Source organism: Metarhizium robertsii (assembly GCF_000187425.2).
Source record: "Metarhizium robertsii ARSEF 23 chromosome Unknown MAA_Scf_3, whole genome shotgun sequence".
Classification (NCBI taxonomy): domain Eukaryota; kingdom Fungi; phylum Ascomycota; class Sordariomycetes; order Hypocreales; family Clavicipitaceae; genus Metarhizium; species Metarhizium robertsii.
Genome location: NW_011942171.1, coordinates 4,097,068 through 4,113,774, shown reverse-complemented (window position 1 = coordinate 4,113,774; position 16,707 = coordinate 4,097,068). Strand labels below are relative to the sequence as shown.

The 16,707-nt window shown below is 53.5% G+C and overlaps 3 protein-coding genes across 3 annotated transcripts; 1 reads left to right on the top strand and 2 right to left on the bottom strand.

Annotated features, from left to right (window-relative positions):
• Positions 1 to 5,864: 5,864 nt before the first annotated feature.
• MAA_10995 (uncharacterized protein) lies at positions 5,865 to 6,132 on the bottom strand (the record flags this gene model as incomplete). Its single annotated transcript, XM_011412940.1, has 2 exons — positions 5,865 to 6,012; positions 6,056 to 6,132. The coding sequence occupies 2 exons, from the start codon at positions 6,130 to 6,132 to the stop codon at positions 5,865 to 5,867; spliced, it is 225 nt and encodes a 74-aa protein (XP_011411242.1).
• Positions 6,133 to 12,849: 6,717 nt separating this feature from the next.
• MAA_09299 (uncharacterized protein) lies at positions 12,850 to 13,895 on the top strand (the record flags this gene model as incomplete). Its single annotated transcript, XM_007827297.1, has 4 exons — positions 12,850 to 12,890; positions 13,071 to 13,215; positions 13,278 to 13,364; positions 13,452 to 13,895. The coding sequence occupies 4 exons, from the start codon at positions 12,850 to 12,852 to the stop codon at positions 13,893 to 13,895; spliced, it is 717 nt and encodes a 238-aa protein (XP_007825488.1).
• Positions 13,896 to 15,244: 1,349 nt separating this feature from the next.
• Positions 15,245 to 16,701, bottom strand: MAA_09298 (phosphoglycerate mutase; the record flags this gene model as incomplete). The annotated part of the gene is made up of 4 exons (XM_007827296.2): positions 15,245 to 15,320; positions 15,395 to 15,619; positions 15,699 to 15,962; positions 16,523 to 16,701. The coding sequence occupies 4 exons, from the start codon at positions 16,699 to 16,701 to the stop codon at positions 15,245 to 15,247; spliced, it is 744 nt and encodes a 247-aa protein (XP_007825487.2).
• Between the last annotated feature and the right edge of the window lie 6 nt (positions 16,702 to 16,707).

The window sequence follows — 16,707 nt, the reverse complement described above, 5'->3', positions numbered from 1 at the left end:
GAAGTCAGGTTGGGAGCCGAGCGAGGAATAAAAGTGTGGTGAGTGGTGTGGTGTGTGGTGTGCGTGAGCGTGGTGCGCGAGCGAGCCTGGTGCGTGGTGTGTGGTGGGTGAGGCCTGGTGTGCGGGAAGGTGCGAGGTGCATGCGCAGAGCGAGGGAAGGAAGGCCAGGCAGAAAGGCAAGACGAGAGGCAAAGGCGAGCCAAAGCAAAGCACACGATCAAGTGGTTTTGTAGACGGCACTAGACGCAGCCAGAGCAGAGAGGAGAGCAACTGAAGCAGCCAGCGAGTTGCTTGTCCAAGTACGGAGTACGGAGTACAACCAACTCTTGTTCGCTGGTCTCCGTGCCTCCTTGCTCCCGTTGTCGCTGCTCCTCCGTACTGGGGCTGGGGATGGAACCGGGCGGGGGTGTGTCTAACAGCCATCGTTCACGGGGGTGTGCTTCTAGACATGAAGACTGGACACATTTTGTATTCAGTACTCGGTATCCTGTACTTCACCTTGGCTCCTTGCTTATTGTGGTGCCCAGGCCGTCGACTGTCGACTGCGTACAAAATGCCCAGCCTGCGTGCTCCAATGCTGGCATGCTGGCTTGCTTGGTGCCGCAGCAATGACGGCCACAACCACCGCCGAACCAGCGTCCACGCCTGGAAGACAAAACACTATTGGTTGAATGGCGCGACATGGGCGACATGTGACCTTGTCTTCAACGCAGGACTTTGACTCGAGTGTGTATTGAGGCCATTCATTATTACCATCTGGCGATAATACATACATAAACACCGGCCAGCCCGGTGCTGTGTAGCCTGTGAGACGTCTCACTGTGCTGACTGCGGCCCTGAAGCTCTGGCCAAACAAGAAAGTGGCCAAACGACTGTTCCTTCTAATACGCAGGCCAACTCCTTGATAGGTTTTGATGGTGCAAGGCAATAACTGGCCCCGCGTGAAGCTTCTGACGACATGGCATATCCCTGACATCATCTTCCAAGCAAGGCCTCTGTCCCTAAGTCCCTAGGCCAATGGGGAACAAGTTACACAGGACCGGTCGACATCTGTCAGTGACTCTTTAGCGGTGGCAACTTGGACCCAGACCAGAAGACAGCGCCTGAGATCAAGTGACGAATCCTGACTGGGCGGTACCCTTGGCGTGCCCTGGTGTGTACAGTAGTGTACGGTTGACCAACCGTCTACGACTTTGGACGAGCCAACAGACAGAAACCTACAGAAACAGTTGGGGCTCGACGACAATTCAGGAGCAGCCAGACCGCTAAAAGACTGAGGGCGCCCCGTGGTCCGTGGCACCTGGAGCTCTGGAATTGGTGATGGCGCCCCGGACCGAGTAGCTGCGGAGCCATGGCCGCGGCCGTGGGTGTTTCGCCTCTCAGTCCGTCCACCAGTCAGTCTACTCAGCGAGAGCCGTATCGGTACCTACCGGCTTGTGCAATGAGGCAGTGAGTCGTCTCGCGATTGCGACTGCGTTTCCGTCCTTGCATTCGGTTTGTGAGGGGCAGCGCAACCAAACGGATGGCCAGGGCCTCGGGCAGAAGAGGGAGGGCGTGTCGCTAGAGAATCAGCTGCCAAAGTCCACGGCTCCAGGTTCAAGGTTCTAGGGCCAAGGAGCGAGGTCCAAGGTGAGGTCCAAGACCGCCTTAGGCCGCAGCCCAGCCTGCTCACACTTCTGTTATGCAGGGAAGACGAGAGGCAGACTGTGGGCTGTAGCCTGTGGGCGGTCGACGCGGAGTGGACAAGGCAAAGGGCAGCAAACCTTGGGACGCATGGAATGACACGGCATGGGAACCCAGAAGGCCCAGAAGACGGGAATGTAATGACGGGCGGATGGGCCGGCGTCGTGCCGTTCCCAGTGCTCGGGCCCAGATTGAGGCTAACTGAACTTGTTGGGTCTAGGGCAGCGTCATGGCAGCATTGCCAGCCCCCGAGCACTCGCGCCAGGAGGCCTTGAAGCCGTCGAGTGCCTCCAGCCAGGCCCATGGTGGCCCTTCAACAGCCAAGCATCTGGGCGTGACGACGGTCATGGTGATGCGACGCTGACCTCAGATCCAGCATAGTTGACAAGTTGATCCACGTATGCACTCCTTACTCTGTCCGGGTTGGATGGCTTCTAAGGTTGGGCCGAGCCGCAACCGGACTTCTCGCCAGTCAACCGGTCCTCCCAAGGGCCAATATTCGAGGGGCGTGTGCTCACCTAACACCCACTGTTGTCGTGTGGTACCAAGGGAAAGATTTTTTCCCCTTCTTGTCCCGTTTGGTCTGTTGTTTTCGGGGTTTGCTCAAATGCCCTTTGCTTTGTTGCCCTGTTCCCCCGCCTTCTTCTTCAGTCGTGTTTCGTTTCGCATCCATTCATTGGACTATGAGGACAGCCGCCGGCCCCATCCGCTGATGATGGATTCTGCCGAGCAGAGGCTGACGGTTGAGGGAAGAGCCATGAAGCTCGGAAACGGGAACCGGCCCGTCCGCCACATCCCTCCCGCGGACAACTGCAATTCCGGAGAGTTGGGACTGGCTCAGATTTCTTTTTCTCGCTCCTCGAAAAAAAAAAAAAAAGGGCAGCTCTAGAAATGGGTAATAATAAAACAAAACAACAAATGCTAACGCATAGGCAGGTGCGTCAATATGACCAAACCCATGATTCAATTCAATTGCATGTATGCTCACCCCCGTCGGTTGTCGCTTGAAGTTTTCGGCCGCACATGTTGCTTACAAGCTGAAGATGGCCGCACTCAGAGCACTGTGCATTGATCTGTAGGGTTCATGGCATAAAGTAGTCTAGTTATTGTTCGGGCAGGCGCTCGGAGGCTCTTTTTTGCATTGGGGAACAAGGTTCGGCGCGATACGACCCGACACCCTGTGCCAACGGTATTATTGCTGCATTTGACACCAACTGCAGAGGCTTGCGTTCGCATAAATTGCTAATACTCTGACTGCCGAGGATTCTGAAGGGCGGTGAAGACCATTCAATCGTCATGTCGTTGTCTGTATTCGGCCCAGTCGTATATGGCTACTCCGCAACATGCCTTGACAATAAACAGTTGAAATGCCCGCAAGCTGTTCGGTCATAAGCAAGGCTATCTTCAAGGTCAAGATAATTTCATTAAAAAAAGCCAAGGGCAAGGCATTGCAGCTGATTAAAGCCCAATTTCCAAGTCAACACTCTCATTCATCCTCGCTAGGGCTTTTGGCCTGTTTTCCGCACCATATGTATTGGTTCTTTTTGCATTTGGGTTTGTTCTTGCAGATGTCTCGTCACTCAACCCCTCCTTGTTGATTGTAAAAAGGACCAGGGTCCCATGGTTGGTTGCCCACAAGTTGTGTATTGTATGCGCCAGGGTACAAGCAATCCAGGTCAAGTAATATCGCAGCAGAGGGATAATACAGGCAGGACACAAATTGTACGGGCGGGAATGATGCGCATGCCCCTCACTGGCACCGGCATTGGCTTGATGGATGGACAAGATGCGTGCTAAGGCAAAAGAGGTGGAAGCTTCTTCATGCTCCATGAGGATGAGGATGGTTGTCGGTGACGAAATCGATGCCAGGGGAGTGGCGGCGAACCATGATAAATTAGCCGCGACCCAACAGGGCGGATGGAACAGCTCGTTGGCTACCGGTTATGCACCTCGTTGGTGTAAGCAAAGCAGAACAGGTTCCTTGTCGCCGCCGTTTGAGAACATGCTGAATGGCCATTCATGACAGCCGTATCCCGTACCCACGGCTGATGCCGCAATAGACGTGTCCCGTCTTGCCCGTTTACAAGACCGTGACCACGTTCCACCGAGATTCCTCCACAAAAGACAGCTGGCCCGCTCATGCCGCGGAAGCACGATGCAAATAAACGGAGGAGGAGACGCCCTGCTGGCGCAAGCGAGCGAGCCACAATCGGGCGATGAGAACAAGTGTGCCAGACGCCACGAGAACAGTGGATAAGGGGTGTGCAGCCGTGGTGCTGGGTCCATGACAGGGACTTGGTGCGTGGCAGGGTGTGTGTGATATGATGCGTGGATGCTTGGATGGATGCGTCGTGCTGCCGTGTGCGTGGCGTGTGGGCTGTGGTCGTGTGTGGAAGCAAGTCCGGGACTGTGTGCGTTGCTGATGCCTCCTACTTACTTGGACTCGTTGGCAACCCACCGAGATGGTGGGCGGACTTCACAGTTTGGCAGGCGAGACGAGAACCCTCCAATAGGGTCCGGTGCTATTGCCACAGAGAGAACAATTCTAGGTTGCAAAATGTAGAAGCCTCCGGCAAACCGGGAGACAAATCGGGATACAACAAGTGTCACGGGCAGTTCGCCGAATCCAGCTCGGACCGACAACCCCATATTTAAAAATCGTGGAGACAGCGATGGCTATGGCGTCCTTGTCATGGTCCTCCCTCGTGCTGTTTCCTGTATTTGCTGTCGTCATCGTCGCCGAAACCATGCTTCGGATTCTGGCCCTAGAGCTGGCCTCTGGCCTACTCTTCCGTTTTGCGACTTGTTGTACACGCGTGTGCCGCCATGTAATATGTGATTCTGGGCCTCAAATCCTCAAGGCAAATCGGAAACAATGCGCATGCTGTGAAAGACGTCCTTGATTCATTGTAGGGGCGGAGAAACACCGCTTTGCCTTTTCCTCAAGGCCAGGGCGCGTACATGGCCACCCACAAATAAGCAACTCAGGTCCGTCCATCTGGGGTCCCGAAGGACCGCGCCCGTTCCCGAGAGCGGGTTGGCTGCAGAGGCGGCCGCAGGATGCACGAGTAGTGTGCTGCGTGGATGGCGATGGGTCCTCCCGCAGCTCTTGGCTTATGTTTGTCGCCTTTCTGGTATGTCGTAGTTGTCCTGCGCTGGTTCATCACTGTGTCTTGCTGCAGGGGTAGATGCCAAGTGCTCAAAGTAAGGCTAAGTGTCATCTTGGACGGATGAGTAGATGCTCCATGCTATGCATGGCGGACGGGCTTCGTCATCGCGAGCTGTTTAGGAATGTTAGCATTTAAAAGCGGGTTAGCATTTGTCTAGAAGTGGCGCCATCCCATTCGATGTATTAGGCTCGGCAAACAAATACTTTTTTTCGTAATTGCTAATGAACTCCTGGCGGCTGCAGCCCTTGGAGCTGAAATACTGCGCCATCGGCGACTCGCAATGTGTCCATGTGGTGAAATTCGGCGAGAAATGCTACGGCCCGGCCCGGCAACGCCGCTGACCCTACATTATTTTCTGAAGGCGTTATGTTGCATGCTCTCTATTATTTTTTTGGATTCCGCGTCTCCTCCATAAGTGGGCGGCCGCCCGACTAACGAAGAGAGCGCTCGAACTACCAAGGTTATATTCTGGCACCAAAAGCTCAAGTGCCAACTTTGGTATCTCTCTAAAAGACGACGCAGGTGGATCGTCTTAGTCGAACTCAGGTGGTGCTGCTCAAGGGTACATCGTGCGAGTTCAAAAGTTAAACCAAGTTGTGTGAAATTGAAGTCATGCTTCTGATTTGCAAGTGATCTGTCCTCCCGGCCTCAAGTTTGGCGTTCATCGATCATGGGATACACCCGCCTTGTTCCTGTAGTGACGGGAGACGGCACAAAGTGGGTAACCCAAACATGTAACTAGCGCGATGGATATTGAAGGAGTAAGAACTTCACTCGGACCTGTTCTATCAGCATACACATGAATCCTCATCGGGCTCGTATAGGCTTCTGTGCTAGAAATGCCAATCTTGGCTTTGGAGCTTGGTGGTTTTCTTAGGGTCATTCGCCCAGTCAATGTTCAAACTCACCCTGGAGCCATCCGGCGGATCACAGTTGTGGGTGTCGGGCATTGGTCCAGATAGTTTTGTATGCAAAAAACGCCGGAGGTAACTATTGGTAAACCACTTTTAGCTAGTTTGGTACGATGCCTCGGTTGCGAATCGCGATAGCCTCTAGCGGCGGCGGCCTGTGTTTTCCTGCCACACTCGTGTTCGCGTGGATCTTGTCCTCATCCCAGTAGCTGCCACCAAAGTAGCATGAGGGAGCGTGATGAACCACGCTGTGGGTCAGTTTTAGTGCTTTCCGACCGTCTGGGAGCATACCTAAACTTGGTCGCTGGTTGGTCTGGCTGGAAAGCAGGGTTGTACACAGTCGTCCAGTGAGAATGCAAAACGCTCATGTTCCTCCTTGCTACGAGCAACGGTCGGCGGTGTGGCTTAGGTCGAAGCACTTACTAAACAAATTTTGAAAGAAAGCGTGACAGTTCCGCTGACACCCATCAGCTGAGCAGCGTCCGACAAGCGACGGCTGTACCTGCAAGACTTGTTCCTACACCCTGCTAGTTGCCTAGTAGGTCAACAAAAGTAAGGAGAAAACTTGTCGTCCTCGACGGTGAACGAAGGTATGCAAGCGTGTCTTCGCACCCACTCTGTCCACTCCGGCTTCAATAGAACGAGCCTGGTAAGAAATCAAGCACGGCAGCGGCCGGGTTGAACCAACGGTGCCTAAACAGCCGGGGTTACATTGCGTACAAACACGGGAGCCAGGGAGGGGGTGTCATTGAACACGGCTTCGGCCAAACGCAACAAGGCTCGTCCCGTCCTTGCCGCGCCATGTCCCTGCACTCATCCTAGTCGTTTGTACCTCGTACAAGTAAGTGTATGGCTCATCACCAGTCCAATTTGTCGCTTGTCCACGTAACGCGTCGTGTCGTAGAATACTTCCGGCTCAGATATTGAGAAACATGATCTCGTCAATATTTTAGTAGACGGGTCAAAGGATACTCCACGCGTGGTACAACAAGAGTTGCTCCTAGGTCGCATCTTTTTAGCAGCTGGGCAGGGGTGGATTAAGGAGAAGAATGAACTCGACCAAGATCAACAGCGTCGTTCTCTCTCCAACACTCTTGGCACCTTATGTGACATTGCTGATATGGTCAATATGGCATGCCGTTCCAATGGCCAGCCCATTCGGCTGCCGGAAGCCGCAAATCAAGCAAGAACCTTTGATCGGGCTGGAGATTACTCCCCACGCTCGATGGTTGTTTTGCGCTAGTTTGCATGCTTCGGCACGATAAGGCTCGTGAAGGGGCACAGACAGGGGTATAACAAACAGGAAACACTGAAACGCATGCGACAGGCCGGATCGCGAACCGCTGCGATTGCAAAAAGGCCATGGTTGGCCTTGCAAACTATCGGCTTCACCCGCTAATGTCAGATGCAGGACCACACACGCCGCCCATGAAGATATCCGTGAGGACACAAAGTGCATTTTCCTGATAGAGATGCGTCGGTAGGAGTCTCTCGCCAAGCTTGGGTAGATGCCCGTTTGTTATGTTGGGTTGATTGTTGTAATTTCTTGGTGCAGCGATGCTTGGTTTGGCATAAGTCGGAATAGGACACAGGCCCTTCAAAATTGTGACCATCCACATTTGAAAGTGGTCGGAGCTTCGTATCGCTTGCCGATTACCATTTGGTATTTGTTGGTGCAACCGGCGCTCCAAATCATCGTCTATGTCCTGCGAAACGTTGATGCTGGGCGTGGGAAGCAAGTCGGCGTTTGCTGGCGAATGTATTATGACGTCCAGCCAACTTGCTACCACCAAAAGATGCGGCACACAATACGGCGACCGATACATCCCATGTCTTAGCATGCACGCGTCACAGTCGGGGACCACGGGCTTCGACGAACCTTTGAATTGAATTGATTGGCATCGTATGTATGTAGTATGAATGAGGTTTCGCGGCCTGACTGGCCGGGTCCATCACCACATACATGCAGCTTCATGTTCTAGCCCAGGATTTCATGCAAAAACAGCCATTACAGAAACTGGGTCGTTGCCATTGCTGCGTGCCCGGTTTGTGTGTCGAGGGTGGGTGATACTTGCTTTGTTCAACGTTTGTTCCATGCGGGTTTCCTTGGAGCTACACCCACCAGACGAGATAACCCCACTTTACTCTTTTTTAGGCACAGTGCAGTCCATCAAGATACGGGAAGCGCCTTCCACTGGTGCCAAAATCCAAGCACGTTGTCCAACTACGACCCGGCATCGAGGGTTCAACAGCCACCGCACATGGAAGGCTTCGATTTAGATTTCATATCGGCTACTTGGAGCCCTGATAGAAATCGTTCGGGCTCTCTTTGCTTGTCTCTTTTTTTTTTTTCCTGCTTCTCGTTTCGCGGAGAGGATGGAAGAGATTTGCTTCCTCTCTGCGACTACGCTATTAGCAACAAAGCAACATCCTCGTACATCCGTCACCAAATAGATTCCTACCTGTAGGTGCGCAGCGCAAGTTATCAAATCAGCATGTACATTTCTCATGGGGGAGTATACCAGATACCAACCGCCTCTGCACCATGTTAGCAGCGAAAAGAGGAGGGCGACGTGTCATGTCGGCCACTACAACCAGACACAAGACACAAGACACAAGACGCACGACTTGGCACTTTGAGTAGTGCTGGCCAACCGCCCAACACCACGAGACTTGGCGAGTTGCTAGTTGGAGTAACGCAACCACCCCGCACACGAAGTCCAAGAGTTGAAGGAGCGAACAAAATGAGCGGCCTACACATGGGCAAGGTCGTCAACGCCAACACAGCCCTCGGGAACTGATCCCCTCATACGCCCTACATACGGACCGAGTTGCTAAGGGCCAGAAGCCCCACTCTCATTCAACCGCTGTAAACTCGGTCTCGGGGGTACTACTACTGCCATCAACGAGTCGCATCAAGGTCGAACACCCATCCTTGCTGGTGACCTCAATTGCAGACCGACCCACATCAATGCATTGTCATGATGCCAGACGAGGTGACATGTCGGGTCAAACGTGAGAACACCGGGGTAACAGCGGCTGCACCTTCAAACACCAAACGCGCGGCTGCATGGTCAGCCGTTAGTCCCGGCTCAATGATTGTCAGCTTGCCACCTTGAGGTTGCTTTCACTTCCCTTTTCACGACGCACTGGCTGCCACTTGCTGCCACACCGACCTTCTCAGAGTCCCAGGTTGCACTACGTCAACACCATGCACCATGTCGGACTCAGGGGCTGGCCATTGGAGGGACGTGTGTCCGACACATTGATTCAGCCTGCACAAACATTGTCCTGGATTCATTGGCCCGAACCAAGGCCCGTCCCGCTCACCAACCACAGAGGCGGCACATCACGTGATGAATTTTTCATGCGGACCATGCATGCAACCCGGGTAGCCTGCATCTTTCCGCGCGCTCGGCCCCAATTTTCGAGCAGGATACTACTGGTGTGTTGGCGACTAGGCGACGTGATGACTATGCCTGATGAAGCAAGACATTTGGCCTCGTCGACGGACCACCACCACATTTGCCTCCCCCTTCCGACTCCGCGATCAAGTGCGTGGATATGGGGCGGCCGATCGACACCGAATGCCATGGCCGGCTCAAGTCTGCTCCCCGCCGCATTCACGACACATGCCTAGTCCCGAACACCCTCGACAATACCACCAGGGTTATTGACGGAGGGGTGGTGTAAAGCTCATCTCACGTAGCCGAGTCTTTGTGCCAGGTGTGAGATTACCAGTGTGACCTGGCAAGGTCAACCACATTTTACTATCCCGCAGGCTTTTGGCGTGGAAGAGTTTTGATTGATTCACGACCACTTTGGATCATTCCTTTAGGCACAACACCTTGAGGGGTCAAAAGCCTCCTGGCAATGAGCACTAAAAAATGTGCTTCTGTGACTGTCTGGAGCGATGTAAAGCTGACATACAAGACGGCGTGGAAACATCTCTGAAAGTCCCGTGTCTCGTACGCAAACGAGTCTTGGACGAGAGACACTTGGCTCTCAAAATGCATACACCTCACAAAAGGGACAAGCTAAGGTGAAAACGAAACCATAGATAATAAGTCTGACATGTCCGCCTTCTGCATCTTCATCGACTGCGATGATACGAACCACCGTATGGTATGGGCTTGTGGCCCATCAGCGGTTGTTTCAAACTCAATATGTATTTTACATTCCATGCCCAGCGGAGATGTGGTATAGGATATTGGCAATCGGGAAAGTCGATGCGCACTTGTTTTGTAAATTTCCATTCCATCCGCTCAACAGACGTTTCTTTCAACTGAAACCAGCGCAGCGGACATGGGACATGGAATTTCCAACTGTTGGTGAGAAGCAGTTGGACAGGGCATTCCATTGCACAAGTTCAGTGGATGAATAAGCCGGGAACAGCAAACGGTGCGTCAACTACCAAGTATGTATGAGACATGACCTTCCCATGCCCGGCACGTCCTGAGCAGCCAACAGCGTTGCGGCCAAACACACCACATTACTCCGTGCCAAGCTCGGGAAGCAGCGGTGAGCGGGCAGCTGCAGGTGGACGTTTCGGGAACCATCCAAGGAGTCGCCTGCGGGGTTCACGGAGCGAGGGATCGTTGGCTGAGAATTGCGCCCATGCGATTGAGTCACGTCTAGGGCGAAGCCACGGTTATTACTACGGCAAATGCGTCGACGACGGCATTAGAAACGGCCGGCAAGGAACTGTGCAGCGAATACCAGAGGAAAGGGAGGCAGGGCGCAAGCGGAGGACTCTGTATACATGTAGCGTTGTGCGTGGACAAGTTGGCCTGGCTCACGGCCCGTCGCCAAGGATCCATCCACTACCCAGAGGTCTGCAGAATAATTGATATGCAAAGGTCAAATATGATGTTGGTGCCATGTTTTGTTCAATCGGCTTCAGAACCATGGCCAGGTGGACCGGGGCAGACCGGAACGTATGTATGTACTATTGTGAAGACATGGACGCAATGTGCAGATGGCCTCCCTGCACGCCCCTATCCAAGACAGCGACGACAGGCAACATTGAACGGACTGACTGCATGAAAACGAAACTTTAGCTGGGGCACGGAACGGTGCGCGCCTGCAGCTGCATGATCACCCGTGATCCGCTGGTGCTGCTAGTGTCCATGGACAGAGCTGACAGATGGTTCTGCTGCCCTGGTCTTGCCACCTTGCCCCCTGCCAGCCTTGCACAGGACGATGACGGGGGTTGCACATGCCGTCGAGCTGCCGTCACATTTCACTTCACAGCGGGAGGAGATGCTGACTGGAAGTCTGTCTGGTACCTTTGGTGCTCGGTAGCGTGGTACTTTACCTGCAAGAGTCTGGTCGATGTGCAAACCTTGCCATGCCCGGGGCGTGCCATGGAAGCTGTGCATAAAATCCCTCGACCGACGATGGGGAGACAACCCTGGCCAGACATGCACAACAAAAAACAGCACAGCCAACAGAAGTCATGTGAACCAGCCACGCCCGCGAAGCATGAAGAGCAGCACACTCTCCTATTATGCAAGAGACATGTAGGGTTCTGCAAGGAGGCATGCTCCGGTTTACTGCAGTTTTCGTTGCACAGAACCTCCTGGACCAATTTGTCTTCGCCAACATCCCTGATTATATGTATTCTGCCTGGTCACATCGGTTGTTGCTACCCAACACTTGGCAGCAGGACTTGTTGTGCTTGGCTGGCTGCTCCGAATGATGCTTTGTGGCATCGCAACCCCCGACAATAACGGCCTGCCTTCAACCGACCAAGCAAACGGCAATAATAGGGGACATGTCGCGGCTAGTCAAAGGGGGTTGAGGCTCTTGAAGACATACGCTAGAACCTCGACGGCTGTTTGGCAAGCAAATTTGACTTGCCAGCCGAGTAATTAGGTTCAATTGGAATAGGGCCCTTGGGCTATTATGAAACTGCTTGACCATCTGTTCCAAAAGAAAATGCATCCACTGGGTCTGGAGTCGGTTCTCGCTATTCACAGTGGCCAAATACTTGATTAAGCAACACCCAGTCGCTCCTCACTGTTTGTTTGTATGCAATGTTGAATTTCTCCCATTTTCGGTCATGGCATGATGGGCTGACGTGAAGCAAGCCATAGCTGGATATTTGACGGTCGCCAATGTACCGCAAAGTTCTATTTGATTTCACATTCGACTGCCAAGTCCATCCAGTCTTGGACTGGACTATGTCCATTGAGTCCTCCTCCTCCTTGCCCAATGATGCCCCAAATGTGGCTGCTTTGCAAATTTGTGAGCTTAATAGACGCTTCAGGCATGGGAATACAGACAAAGGCAGGCTATTCTGACGGCTCATCACGACTGCAGTAGTATCCGACTCGAAGCCCTGAGCTGTAATAGTTTTGGCCGCTGTCGTTCTTGTAGGATATTGCCGTCGTACATGCACGACCTTGTGGGCGTAACCCCCCTGCTGGCAAACTGCTGGAAGCCCGGATGAGGAGGCATGTTCGACTCCATCAACACGATTTGAAGAGTGACTATTGAAGCACGCACTGCTCATGCCGATTGTTGACCGTGACAGGCAAGCTGCGTGGCGCAAAAGTCTGTGGAGGTTGGAAAGTATGACGACCAAGTATTGGGCGAAGGAGTACAGCCTCCTTGTTGGGCAAAAAAAAAAAAAAAAAAAATGCACGCAACAGGTTCAATTTGGAGACGTGCCATCCTCTCCACTTCCAGCATCAGCATCAGCATCAGCATCCAGTCCGAAGCTAGCCTTGACTTCTGCGTCAACTCTGCTCCAGTTGATCTTGGGTTGAGACCAGAATCGTCCACAGCGGGGTTCTTAGTCTGGTCTGCCTCCATTCGGCAACTTATTACGGCGGGAGGTTTTGGTTTCCACGCGGCAAGATACCGAGGAGAGAAACGTCCCGAGAAGTGTCCGCGACGGGCAAGATATAAAATCAAGCTCAGTCCCTTCCACAGACGTACTCTTCAGTCCCAAGCTCCATCGTCGAAGGATTCATTCAGTGGATTTTGGAATATCTTGCTTGCAAAACCTTGCGACTCAAAGTGTGCTTCTTCGCGCGTGCTCGGGTCCATTTTCAGCAACTCAGAAAAACGCCACCACCATGTCGGATGCTACCACAGGCATCAACCAGGCTTACTTCAAGTACGTCGCTCTGTATCTCCATAATATATCCAGAATAAACGCCATCCCCAGCATGGACTCGGCGGGACAGTCCGGAACCTCCAAGGCATTCAGTGTCTCGCCATAATGACGTCCATGCCAGACCTACATTGAACGCTCTGTAGTTGAAAAGTTTCTAACAAGTGCTCTATTTGTAAATAGCAAGCTCGCTCCAGACTATGACGAAAAATTTCAAAAGACCGTTGGCCAGCTACACGAGGAGCTGCAACAGCGGTCCGACTTTCTGGGAGTAAAACCCGGCGGTCGACTTCTCGACTATGCCTGCGGCACAGGGCTTGTGAGCAGGGTAAAGTGCACCAGGGCATCCTCACGCCTTGACTCGACGAATGCTAACGAGATGGCCAAAAGGCTCTAGGGGCTGACCTGAGCCAGTGCGTGGGCATTGACATTGCCGAATCCATGGTTGAGCGGTACAACGCCAACGCCAAAGCCAATGTAAGCCAAAACACAAGCCATCCGCCTGGGTATTCAGACTTGATCGACGCAATACTTGATGACTCCAGACATCTAATCCATTTCCAGGGCCTAGCACTGGACAAGCGCGCCGCATACCTCGGCAACCTTTTCTCTCCGGACGACCCGTCGCCAGCGGCTTTCGCATCCCCAAACTTCTTCGACTTTGACCTCGCGGGCGTCGGCCTGGGTTTCCACCACATTGACGACTGTGTGCTGGCGGCTAAAAGATTGTCAGAGCGCCTGAAGCCGGGAGGCAGCCTCTTCATCGTCGACTTTGTAAGCCATGCGCCGCTCGACCACGGCGCCACATCCTTGGGTATCCGTCACCACGGGTTTTCCGAGGACCAGATCAGGGCGATATTCGATGAAGCCGGCGTGGGAAACAACTTCAAGTTTGCGACCATGGATGAGGACATTTCATTTGACCATGCGCATGGAGGGAACCACATGGTGCGAAGGGTCTTTTTCGCACGAGGCGACAAGACGGCCTCGACCACTGCTCACATCTGAGGCTGTCGAGTAGCTGATGGCGAAGCCTGTCCTGCCAACAAGACGTCGAGGTTCCCTGTGCATAGTCACCGCATTACAAGAGTATACGAGATTCCAAATACAAATAGAAAAGAAAAATAATCACCTGTCCTTCCCAGTACCAGTACCTGTGTACATAGCTGCAGCATAAGTAGCAAGCCAGCCTCCAAAACTATTCTCTCCCCCCCAAATGGCGTCCCAAACCACCAGACACCACTGGCGGCCCTTTTCAAATTCAAAAACATGATGGCTCCCCACGCCAACCCCCCAAGCCAAGGAACACCATTGTTCACGCATCCAAGTGTCAAGCCAGGCCCTCCATTGACGGAAATCAAATATCAAAAACAAACGTCCGGACGGAAATACTGCAGCCCCGCATTATTGCCCGTGCATCCGTCTCCATCCCCGACGTGCAGAAGTCAATCTCACCCGCCAACAAGGGGTGTCCAAATCCCAGCTGCCAGCGTACGCTTATCAACAAAATATCAGCAGGTCGAGGATCCAAACTACCCTTGGCGAAATACCATCCGTCATGACGAGGAAGGAACCGTTTACCATCTCCGGGGACAAGTGACGCAGAGAATTTCTAAAAAATGCAGTGCGTGGATTTCGAGCACTCCAGCCAGGACCCAGGGATAGCGTAGGTATTCTCAATCTTTGTAGTGAAGCAGGCGTGACCCCGTGATCAAGTCCATGCACAGGTTATAAGAAAGTGTTGCGTCTGTGATGGAACAGTTGGGCATTTACGTTACAGCGAAGAGCTACAGCGTGGAAAGGGGTCAAACGTTTGATATCACGGGTTCTAGGCTGGGGACTCGACTTGAAGACGGTCATAGACACGGCCGCATACTAGACCTGGCCGATCCCCCAGGGCCGAGGATGATAAATGCCGTGGCGAGAATCCACCCCTGAGGAGAGAGCTTGGTGTTCTGATACGGTATTCCAGGGCCGAATCGGCGCACATTGGTGTCTTGGCGGACGCCTCCTATCTGCGCTCCTGCGCTCTTGGGCGGTTCATCTTGCCCGTGTATCTCGGTATCTTGGGCCCCGTCTAGACCCGGATTATGACCTTTGCAATAACACCGTGCTTGAGGTGTAGGGAGAGTTTTGGAGTGCGGCAATGCGTTTTGCAAATGGAAACTGATGGAGTTTGAATAACGAATGCGTATACAGTGAAGCGGCGTGCGCCACCAAAAAGAAAAAAAAAAACAAGAGCGGTTCAAAATGTCAAATTTCTTTCATGTTGCTAGTTTGACGTCTAGATGCATGCCGTGCTATAGGTGTAGTCTATATATTCAAATCGGGTCTGATGCCGGCGCCTCAAGTCTCTATTACTTGTCGTCAAGATCGACCATGAACGAACCGCCGAGCAGGATGGCCGGCTCGTCCAACTTATGATGCTCGTAGCTAACAAACTATTAGCACGAAACCCCCAAAAGATTGTATGTAAGATGCTTTTTTTTTTGTCAAGATTCACGCACCTCAATGTGCCGACGCCACCGGCTTCGAGCAAAAACGCCGGCCCGTCCTGCAGCGACTTGCCAGCCCATCTCATGGCCAGGGCACGCAGGATGTGCCCATGCGCCACGATCAACACGTCGCCACGGACATCCTTTTCCTTGGGTTGTCCAATGGCGGGCTTGTGCCATTTTTCGCGGATCTCGCTAATCAGGCGGTCTAGACGCTCGGTGACCTGCTCCGGGCTCCTTGTACGCAAAGAAAGTCAGCAAACGCAAAGCGTCAAAAAGGGGGGAGGGGACGCGCAAGAGTGCAGCGGTGACATACTCGCCGCCGGGACACCCGTCCCTCCAGATATCCCAGGTCCCTTGTATGCCCTGCTGGGCGCGAATCTTGCGGATCTCGGGAGACGTGATGCCCTCGTAGTCGCCATAGTCCCACTCCCTCACGTCCTCGGTCACTTGGATCTTTGCGCCGCACTCCAGGCCCTTCTCGGCGCCTTCGCCGTGTGCCTTCCACGGCAAGTCACCTGATATTCCCAGGTTTATCAGCTCAAACGTCCGCTGGGCACGCTTCCGCGGCGAGACGTAGCTAAGATTACCGGTCAGCATGTGCTTGGACTCTTGGAGACTTCTTGGCCCCGTTGGCGAGGGGGGGGGAAAGAGCATGCATGAATGCAAAAGAGAGCAGGCATTGGTACGATGGTGCATGCAGGGAGCGTCGTGGCTCCAGCCAGAACGTCCTTACACGACGGCGGTATTATGACGCTGGGGACTTGTGTTATAGGAGGGGGGGTGAAGGAGAGGAGCGCGTTATGCAAGTAAATGCAGGCCGCAGAGCTCGGCCCGTTGGCGGCGGCGTGGAAGGGGCCGTAGCAGCACGGCTTGGGCAACAGGCATCAGTATCCTGGCATAGAGGGTTTGTCGTATAGGTATAATAGCCAAGGGGGGGAAAGACGGCATGCCATGGGCCAAAGGCTGCCCAGTTGTCGGCTTCGTGCGCGGAGTTGTCGTACACCGAGGCAATTACGCCCTGCGCGGGGAACCTTGACGGCGAGCATGTCCAGGGTTTAGGACTCAAGGAGGGGGAAGTGTTGGAGAAGAGAAGACGCAAGGGAGGACGGTGCATGATGCGTGATGCCGTATGCTTACATATGTACCAACTTGCGCGGGACGATGAGGCGATCAGGGCCAACGAGGGCCTTGCCTGTGGCGCGGACTCGCTTCTCGCCGTTGGCAGTGAGGGGAATATCGGTGCGGCCCGTGTGCTTTCCGCTGAGGGACCATTCTGTTTCGCCGTGGCGGACGAGGAACAATCGAGGCGTGGACATGGTGGT